General features: G+C 42.2%; 1 protein-coding gene across 4 annotated transcripts in view; it reads right to left on the bottom strand.

The window, feature by feature from the left end:
* Positions 1–933: 933 nt before the first annotated feature.
* Positions 934–10002, bottom strand: part of arhgap12b (Rho GTPase activating protein 12b) — a 63431-nt gene continuing 54362 nt past the window's right edge. Inside the window, exons 7-18 of one of the 4 annotated variants that reach the window (XM_085418093.1) lie at positions 9080–9154; positions 8618–8679; positions 8461–8542; positions 5701–5805; positions 5485–5583; positions 5166–5268; positions 4957–5076; positions 4755–4853; positions 3907–3984; positions 3672–3806; positions 3447–3552; positions 934–2351 (exon numbers count right to left, since the gene is read on the bottom strand). In XM_085418093.1, coding sequence (XP_085274219.1) covers positions 2177–2351; positions 3447–3552; positions 3672–3806; positions 3907–3984; positions 4755–4853; positions 4957–5076; positions 5166–5268; positions 5485–5583; positions 5701–5805; positions 8461–8542; positions 8618–8679; positions 9080–9154 — 1239 coding nt within the window. In that variant the 3' untranslated portion in view covers positions 934–2176. The remainder of the gene's footprint in view (positions 2352–3446; positions 3553–3671; positions 3807–3906; positions 3985–4754; positions 4854–4956; positions 5077–5165; positions 5269–5484; positions 5584–5700; positions 5806–8460; positions 8543–8617; positions 8680–9079; positions 9155–10002) is intronic. The other 3 variants (XM_085418095.1, XM_085418096.1, XM_085418097.1) reach the window with 3 other exon arrangements.

Genomic DNA, 10002 nt, shown 5'->3' with positions numbered 1-10002 from the left:
TTGGCTACTCTTAAAGTTTCTGCTCTGTCCTTCACTCCATTAACATTTCTTTGGACCTCATACTGAGTTTCAGTGAAAAGATACCAAATGTATTGACTTAATTTGTCATTAAATAGCCTCATCGGGCCAAGAAACTACTATTATATATATATATATATATATATATATATATATATATATATATATATATATATATATATATATATATATATATATATATATATATATATATATATATATATATATATATATATATGCACAAAAAAATGATATGAAAAAGAGGTTAAAGTTAACAAGGTGAAAACAAGGATATTCTGAAACTATAACAACGGGAGGTGTCTTTAGTTGACGTCTTTGATGTGGCATTCCCCCGACAAATGCCACATTCCAAAAATCAAGGAAAATTAAACACTGGCGCTAATAAAAACTAAATTAGATTAAAGCAAACCCACTCTGGAAACTTCCAGATATGGAGACAACTACAGAAAATATACACACAGGCTCTGTGTGGCTTTCAGCAAAGCAGAGTTTGCTCCACTTCGTGCTTCTTAATCAGAACTGACACTGTGGCAATTACCTAATTAGACATCAATTAATCCACACCCTTCAGGTCTGCAGCCACGTTTGACCTGAGACGTAACGACAAAAACGGCGTTTGAAGAACGGAGAAATCAGATTAATGGAAGTGGAGCGGCAGAGGTTGGGCCGCGTTCAAGAAATCTCCAGAAATACACCGACGTTTCATTTCATAATTAACAGGTAGGAAAATAATTGATTGAGACATGAAAGCTTAATCACTCAATTCAATAAGCAGGATATCAGTGCTGAGTAGATTAATTCAATTATGTAATTAAAGACGAGGGAAAGGGGGGAAGCTTTAGAGCTGATTGAAGGTTAAACAGCCTGCTAACCTTTTCTTCACTTCACATCCACCACAGCACACACCGACGTGGGTTTGTCTTGTTTTTTATTAGACATAGCAATTTCACAAACAGCAGTTAGCCTGAAAAGTACATTCAAATGTATGCCTGACCATGCGCAAACACTCCAGATACACCTGCAAACAAAAGTAACAGTCGGTCACGGGTTTTTTTTTCTTTTTCACAATCTGTCTATTTTTCACGTTTTTGATTCAAACTTCAACAAAGTCAGACTCTTTCACTGGTTCGCCATCAAAAGCACACATACCTCAGTCACTACGACAGTTTAACAGCTACTTTCTTTCCCTATACATACGCTCCGAAAGGGTTTAAAGGCTCTTCTTTGCGTTCGAACAGCCGGGCGCCATGTTCCCCTGTCTGAACACTTTGTAATATTAGCTTACGTGAGGAGAAGGGTCAGCAAATTCATGTGAAATGGTAACACTGAAGTTCCCAGAAGTCCGCTTTGTTAGTTTCCAGTAACACCAGGACTGAGGTTGGCGACCTTTCTCGCCACTGAAGTTTTAATGAAGTTCACGAAGGACCGCGGCCGGCTTAACGCAAATGTTACCAAAGCACGTTAGACTACACGACACACAGTTTGTTACAAAGTGGCAACACAGGGATGCTTCTGCTCCGATTTGATGCCATTTACCTCACTCGGCACACTCGTGTGTCAAAGGGTTAATGGCCAACACTGGTTGAAAGTGGGGGCGGGGGTGTCACTAATAAGTGGGATAAGTGTAATTCCAGTTCATCCAAGAGCCAAAAGACAGTCTGTTAGCTTAACACTGATTCTTTTTCCACCTCATCCAAATACTCAAAGGGCTCACACGTCACAAACGAAGCTTCACGACACAGAAACCAGAACCACTGCTGGTCGGATTCCACCAAGAGGTGCGAGCAGCTCCACTTTCATTTACTGGCCACAGGGAATCCAGTGTATGTGAAAAACACCTGAATACTCAAATCCACCACATCGTCCACACGTCATCGCAGCACCACTCTGAAAAAAACTCATCTGGCCCCACTACTCGCAGCAGGAATGGCAACTGAACAAGTGGGTGAGATTTATACACTTTGTTTTTTTCTTTTAAATCATCTCCAAAACTTCTTCAAGTGCAACACTTTAGGAATTTTTTTTCTGCTTGGTCCACAGCAATGTTCAGTTCAGTCCAGAAACAAAAGAGAGGAGGGGAAATGGAAAACAAGTCCGTGTTTGAAAAGTGTGGCATCCTCTTCCTAAGTAGGCACCTCTACCTACCAAAAATACTTTCGTACTCGAGCAGTATAAGCTCTACTATCTGGTTCTGGTAGACCATGTGGACCGCGATGTTGCCCGTCTCGGTCTCGGGCCTCAGCAGCGTGGGTCCGAACACGATGGCCACGCTCTGCGTGGTCATGCGGTTGGCCTCTCCGTGGTCCACCACCCTGGAGAGAAGAGGAGAATGGGGAGAAGAGGAGATTTAAAGATTGCACGTTTTATAAACAGCTTCAGATGTTCGCCGGCGTTCCGGTTTCATCTGGAGAAAAGTGCATTACATACATCTTTAAGGCTCGAGCCGGAGCGCAGAAGCAAACTCGGTAACACGACAGAACGCTCCAGGCAAGAGCATAATAGCTTTTTTAAATAGAATCTACATCCTTGCATGCAGATGCACAAAACAATAACATATTCATGGAGCGAAGGAAAAAAGAAGGCAGATTAAATCCCCCTGCTGATATATGTAGACCTCCATATACAGAATGTCACGCTATAAATTTCCTCATGAAACACCACTTCACAGGTACTGAATTACAGCAAACACGGCACCATATAAATGCAAATTGGAAAGCTAGGCAAATGTCATTGTGAACATATGATATTGCCACTGGCTGCAGTGAGCCAAGAATACACAGCTGGCTCAAGTTTGTGTTTGCATGTAGGCTGATCGGAACGAGGGAGAGTAAACAGCTGAACGGGTCCGTTTGAGCCACGCGTGTGAAACTCGTTCAAGTAAAACGTGACCCAATAAATCAAAGAGGACGGGCATTAGAGAATACACACTTGAAGGCGTTTACTTTCTCCGTGTCGGATGTTCCTCATAAACGTTTATCACCAGTTATATTTTTCAAAGTGACTGCTGATGAGTTGGCCAACTAGTTATGATCCTGGGCTTCACACTGGGATGGGCTGGTTACAGTTGTCAGGCTGTACTTTTCCCATGTGTTGATACAGACACAGGTCCGAATATTTGTTTTTATTTGATGGATCTTCAGGGTAAAATGATTTATATCTGGGCTGAAACAATGTTTTGTCATTATACCTTAGTGTATAACAAAATACACAGTAATAAATAACTAACATACAACACAGTGGCTTTAATTCAGAGAATATCCGACTTCAATTGGGAAACCTAGAAGTGAACAAGTCTGACTGATGACTCTCTCACTTCTGAAGACAGTGATGAAATTTCACAGGTTTCAGGATCTGAAGAAGTTATTTATTAAATGGATGAATGGAAAGTGTCCCAGCGCACTGCTTACCTCCTCAGGTGTTTGAAGAGGATTTGCATTGTGTCATGGTTGGGCTTTGGCAACTTCTTGATTAAATCTTTGATTGAATTCACTCGCTGCTTGTAGTCGGAGCACTCTGAAGAGGAGAAGCAGAATCAGCGAAAACACATGGATGCAGTGCCACCTTGTGGTCACACCAGGCAAAGGATTTAACCTAAAGATTGAGAGCGGCACTATTTTAACCGTATAACTCACTGATGGCATTCACAAAGTCATTGAAGGATCCGTATGAGAACAGAGGCTCTGGAAGCTCCCTGAAAAACATCTTGAGAGCTCCGGTGGTGACGTGGATGTCCTCCCACTTGCTATCATTGAGATCCACCTTCTCATCTGACAGATGACGAGGAGGTAAGGCAGAACACAACTATTACCAGAAAGCTGACCCTTTACATCACATCACATATAGAGATACAGTGTAACTAGATCTTACCATGATTCACAGCAAAGCGAAGCTTCTGGATCACTGCCAGGTTCCCGCTCACTCGATATAAGCCGTCAATATTAAGACCTGTGGGTGTAGTTGAGAGGAAGGGAACACAGACAGGAGCAGGGAGTGTAAACGACAAGGCCGCGTTTATGTTTCCTGACTTTAAAGCAGCAGCACCAACAAAGAGAGACTGATCAAATGCTTTTGTCTTCACTGCCTCGCTTTGTGTTGCTCTGGAACAAACTGCAGGTAGTCTGAATGAAAACAGTTGAGTTGATGCTTGAAAGAGACTAAAATTACGCCTGATACAGAAAGTCGCAGCATCAGAAGCAAAAACAATTTAAAAACAATTGAAATTCCACACAGATGTTTAATATTCTGAACTGGCTGAAGTGGCAGAAAACCTGAGTTTACTTCTGAAAGACTCTGCCTCTCTCCGCCATGACCTGGACACAGGTCATGTTACTGGCCTGTGTCTATGTAACCTCATCGGCTGGAAGATCTATTTATTTTTGTATTTACTGATTTTCAAACATTTTTTCCATTTAAATACTTTTACACAGCCTCTTCCAGTTTACGACTCGGGTAATTGGCTCGTGTACTTTTAACCTCTGGAACTCTGTTGTTTAATGTGTGTGAAAAAATAATGCAACTGTAGCAAACGACTGGCTGAACATGAAATAAAACTGAGCCGAAACCATCGCCATGGTGATGCATGATTTATAGCAACATATTCTGGAGTCTTTAGATTAGAATGGGGGAGCTTAATGTCTGCATTTGTGAAGTTGTATATAAAAATCGATAAAAATAATAAGCAGTGTGACATATGCGTATGTATGGGGGGCTCGTACCTGTGTTCTCCACATGGTCGATGCACATTGTGACAAAGTTGGGCACTGATGTGTTCTCCCGCTGACACAGACTGGTCAGACTGCAGCCGAACACCTGATCTGTGAGCACGCACAAACATTTATTTCCATCTTTCACCCGTCTGGTGGAACATCACAGAGCACTCTCGCTGGAGTCACGTGCATAGAGCTGCTGTCCGCTTACCTTTAATGTATCCTTTGTCTCGGACAGCCTGGTATGTGGGTCGACGAGTCAGGAACTTCTTGAGCTTCATCCTGGTTTTCTTCTGGTCTGATGAATCCATGCTCACAGAGTTCTTCATTGCTGTAGGAAGACAGGCTCCATGTGAGTGCATCTCTTTTGCAAACACACTGAATGTCCATTCTGTAGCGCAGGGACACTCGCAGACTTACCTCGGCTCTTCTTAGAGTCCCGGTGCTCCTTCTCCTTGTCCTGTTTCTCAGCTCCCGGAGACTCTGGCATGTCCTCCTCAATGGCTTCATCCGACTCCCACGCCTGGACGGGGAAGACACATACATGCTGTTAGCTTAAGCTGGCTCAGAATGAATTTGCTCTCAGTTTCTATTTATTCTGTCCACTCCTGAATATTTAACCTTTCACTGCAGTTTGTTTAAACAGGTGTAAACTGGGATTTCAGCTCTGGCTGGACTTGCACTGAATTGTGGGAAAAGTATCTAAATTAAAGGTAAAGCTTCTGTGTCCTCCACTCACATGTGTGTTGATGGTCTCTGTAAGGGCGCGGTACCAGTCACTGATGACACTGTCGATCTCAGACTGTATCAGGAGCTCTGTTCCCTGACGGGTCTTCAGCTAGAGGAGGAAAGGATAAAAAGCCAAAACAGCTCAGCTTGTTCTGACATGTTTGAACCGAAAATGACTGAAAAAACAAGAGCTGAGAGTTGGGAGCAGGTCCAGTGGGTCCAGCACCTCGATGACGTGCTTCTTGCTTGATTTGTCCTTGGAGGCCCACTCCACTGTCCCCCCGCGCAGATCCACAGTGAACTCAGGCTTAGACTGATTGCTGCCAAACTTCTGGAACAGAGAGACGGGACACAGTATGAGAGACAACATCTGACGCACACATAATATAACAGGGATGTCATGCTGTGTCTGTACAAGGATGAAACCAGATATGCAACAAAGGGGTAAAGACTTAACACTGGACTCAGTAAATAACACAACAGTTAATAAAATAGTCGTTAAATCATCTAAGAACCTCAGTTATGTTCATTAATATTGCATTGATGTCAGAGGAATCACTGGTGGAGCAGGAGGTACATATTGGATCTCTTCACACACAAAGATCTTTAGTTTTGTGTTACGAAAAAGCAAAAAGGCTATTAGTTATTTATATTAATGTCATGCATATTAATAAACACGATGTTTGGAGGTTTTAAATCTAACAGCGTTGTAATTCAGTCAGAGCTATTCCTGGAAATATCACCGGAAAGTGATGAACACCGTGAGCCTCCTAAATCTCTCTTCTTGTCAGACATGCGGTCCATATGGCAAATGCCTGAAACTGTGCGAACAGATTCCTGACATCAACGCCTGGTCAGACACCCCAGCAGAAAGCTGCACGTTGGAGCAGTTGATCAACTCCAGCACTGTCCCCAAAGTCTGGCTCTTCATGTGTGGGTAACTTTCTGGAAGGGGATGCCAGGACACGACCCAGCACTGTTATTAATCACTGGAGCTGTGGTGTGACCCGTCATAAAACAAGGTCAATTATAAGTATCTCCACTTGTTGTAAATGACCAAGACAAGATTTTAAATTTGGTACTGGATTGTAGAGTGACTTGCTTTATTTTATTGTGCCTCACTCTGGACAATGTAATATATTTTTGGAATAAGACCAGGGAACCCCTCTGACTCCTTGGGTCCTGGACCTATGCTTGGTAAGCCCTGTTAGCATTCTGTATTTCCTCCCTGTGTCTTTATATGCTGCCATAATATCAACTCTTGCCTCCTCTCTCTCCCAGTATGCACTTTGTGCTTGTCTCTCCGTGCTCTCCTTCTTTTCTCTTACTCTCCACACACAACTACCAGCCAGAGGTTTCTTCCAGCTAAATGAAATATCAGTACTGCTTAAAAAAAAAAAAAATCTTTCAGTGACATCACAGAGAAACTGTATGAAACACACTGATGCAGCTGTTGGGTGTGAACCTTTCATGAAGGTTTGATCACACTTTGTTCTTCCTCTCTTTAAATCACTTTTCTATAGTTACTGGAATGCTGATTTTCTTTAAACTCTTTGCATTTTTTCTTTCTTTTCTGCATATTTTTACTCACTTAATATTTAAAGAGCATTCCATTTATCAATAAAGTATTAAACACACTTGCCCCAAGTAAAATATAAGTGGATGTCCTCCTGAGGAGAGACACACTGCATACTCTTTTATCCAACAGAATAATTTAAGTCCTCTTTATTAACTATTTTCTGTTTGTCTGTCTGTTTGGGCTCCACTGCTGCTCATTAGTGTATCTATGGCTACGTCCACACTAGCCCAGATAGATTTGAAAACGGTGTTTTCGTCTGAAAACACTCCGCATCCACACACTATCGTCTTCAGTCATTTTCACAGAGTTGTGCGTCCACATTGAAACGGGCGAAGACGCTTACGTTCCAGTACTGCGCATGCATGAAACACAAGACGATTCGACCTGCCTCATTTCTGCCTGCCGTTTATTTACTTTCTGACTCTTTGAAACGTCGCAGCAAAATGTCGAGAAAAAGCACCGAGTTTTTTTTAAAGTGGACTAACAATGAGGTGGAGTTGTTGGAATTTGAAGAAAAGCTATCTGAGGAATGTACAAACTGATATCAAAATTGAGAGCAAACAAAACAACTGCTGTATAATGCCCACCGCTGTTTAATTAGACACTTGATTGCATCACATGACTAAAATGTATCATTGTTTTCAAAAAGTCTCAGTTTTTGCTGTCCACACTGCGACACAAAAGCACCATTTTCAAGTGTATGCGTTTTCCTTCACAGAAAATGCTGTCTGAGTGTGGATGGGAGGCCAAAATGGAGAGAAAACTATGCGTTTTCCAACGAAAACGCATTAGTGTGGACGTAGCCTAAATCCTGGCTGCTCTCCAAGCACCAGGTAAAATGTGCAAGTTTAATGCCACAAAGTGCAACAAAGATCAAAAACGTACGGTAGCTGCTTTCTTGTAAATTTAAGATAAAAGTATAAATATCACACAACCTTTAAAAGAATCCTTTGATCTCTCTCTAAACCGCTGTTTCTCTAAAGTGAAGTTAAGGTGAGTCAAGCTTGACAAACACACGTCAGTCAGTCTCCTGGTCAGTCACAGCAGGGGTGAATGAACAAATGGGAGAGAGGTGGGAGCGCATGCAGAGAGAGAGGGAACATACAGCGGCAGCCTGACCGGGCCTACAGTTCACATAGGAGACAGCGGGACGGGGCTTGACTGAGTGCTTCCAGCTGCTAAGAAGAGTGAGGAGCAGCTCTGGGATAGAGTCGCTGCGGTAGTAAGACTTCAGAGAGAAGAGGAGAAAACTAATGAACAGAAGTTGACAAACGTCACAACACAGATGGCATGAAGGCCGGTGAATACGCAGGAATATGGAAAAGGAAAATATCAGAGAAACAAATGGAATGATAAAAAAAAAAAAAAAAAAGCAAAAGAAGAAGTCCGAGGTCACAGGATACATACCCAGCTGGTGCTGCCCCCCTGACCCTTTGCAAAGAGCAGGGATGAGCCCTGCAGCACAGTCCATGAGGAGGTCCAGTTCTTCCTGTTAGTCAGAACAAATGTGTTAATGAGATTCTGTGGATGCAGAGAACACTTTTAGAGAGTAATCACGTCTTACCTGACTTTCTTTCCATTCTCTGTGATTTTGGTGACATTGAGAACTCCACACTTCTCTGAAGGCTGAAGAGAGAGACACACAGTGGCAGATAAAAACCTGCTGGAACACATGAATGAAAATACACACACACACACACACACACACACACACACACACACACACACACACACACACACACACCGATCCTCAACAAGCAAATGGAGCGGAGCAAACAGTCTTAAAGCTGCTGTGTTGCCTTGTGTCATAGCTAAACACCACCAGCAGATGGCACCCTAATGCTGCAGTGTTGAAATAGTAGTTTAGTAGGTAGGTGATAGGTTTGATGCAGGTAAATATGGCATGCAGCAGACGATAGTAAACCAACTGGGTTGTTGAGAAGATTAAAGATGAGAAGTGTTGTCTTTACATGCAGAGACAGCAGGATGATGATATGCAGTGTGCAGTGCAAGCTGGGATACTAACGGTCAAGGGGTGCTTAGGAGATGAGGGGCAGGAGTCAGAGTCTGGAGAGCTCTGCTTGGGCACCGAAGCACACTCCTACCAACAAGAGGCACAGTGTGATAAGTCACTAATAACTATACATGTTATTAGTGACCTACTGTCTTCATGTGTAGTCATGTGTAGTCATGTGTAGTCATGTGTAGTCATGTGTAGTCATGACTACACATGAAGACAGTAGGTCTGAGGTTAGAGAGTGATGGAGAAGAAACCTGGGATGGAATCACAAGAATGAGTTATTGTTAATAGAAGTCATTAAAAGAGAAAGATAAAAAAGACAAGTTAGGGTTTAAACTGCAAACATCTTGGATTTCGGCTTCAGAGATGTTCAATATTTAGTCCAATAAGCTTCTTCTTTTCCTGATCTGCATCAACAACAATGTACACTGAAGAAACTAACAAAACACCAACATATAGGGTGTTGTTTTTAAATCTAGCCACTCTTTAGCCAGTTCTTTTAACTCATGCATATTGTTAGATCCCATATTAGAACCATTTCTTTAATGTGACTTGCTAAACTCTGCATCAGGGAGGGTTAAAAAAAGAAAAGAAAAAAATACGTGCCTAGTTGCATAATAAAAAGTGCAGGGACTAGTTTTTGGAGCTTTGCCCAAACTGAAGGGTAAGGTTGAGGATGTCTAAATCTCTGCAGCGTCTCCTTTCTTGTATCAGTTTGTATTCTGTGAGCTTTCCTTTCAGAAGCCCTGAGCGGAAAGTGAGAAAAGCTTGTGGTGATTCATTTTCTAATCTCTAACACGTTTATTTTCCTCCTGACTTAAAAGGTAAAAATCAATTTCAGACCGTTTTACAATGTTTTACTTTTTCTACCTGTGAAATGGGAAGAAAAAAGTTCTCCAGTTGAAACAGGTGAAAAGAAAATTAGCCAA

Source organism: Rhamphochromis longiceps, linkage group LG9, assembly GCF_057381845.1.
Source record: "Rhamphochromis longiceps isolate RC_006_pf linkage group LG9, R_longiceps_female_GT1.1, whole genome shotgun sequence".
Lineage (NCBI taxonomy): Eukaryota > Metazoa > Chordata > Actinopteri > Cichliformes > Cichlidae > Rhamphochromis > Rhamphochromis longiceps.
This window is presented reverse-complemented; position numbering and strand designations above follow the sequence as displayed.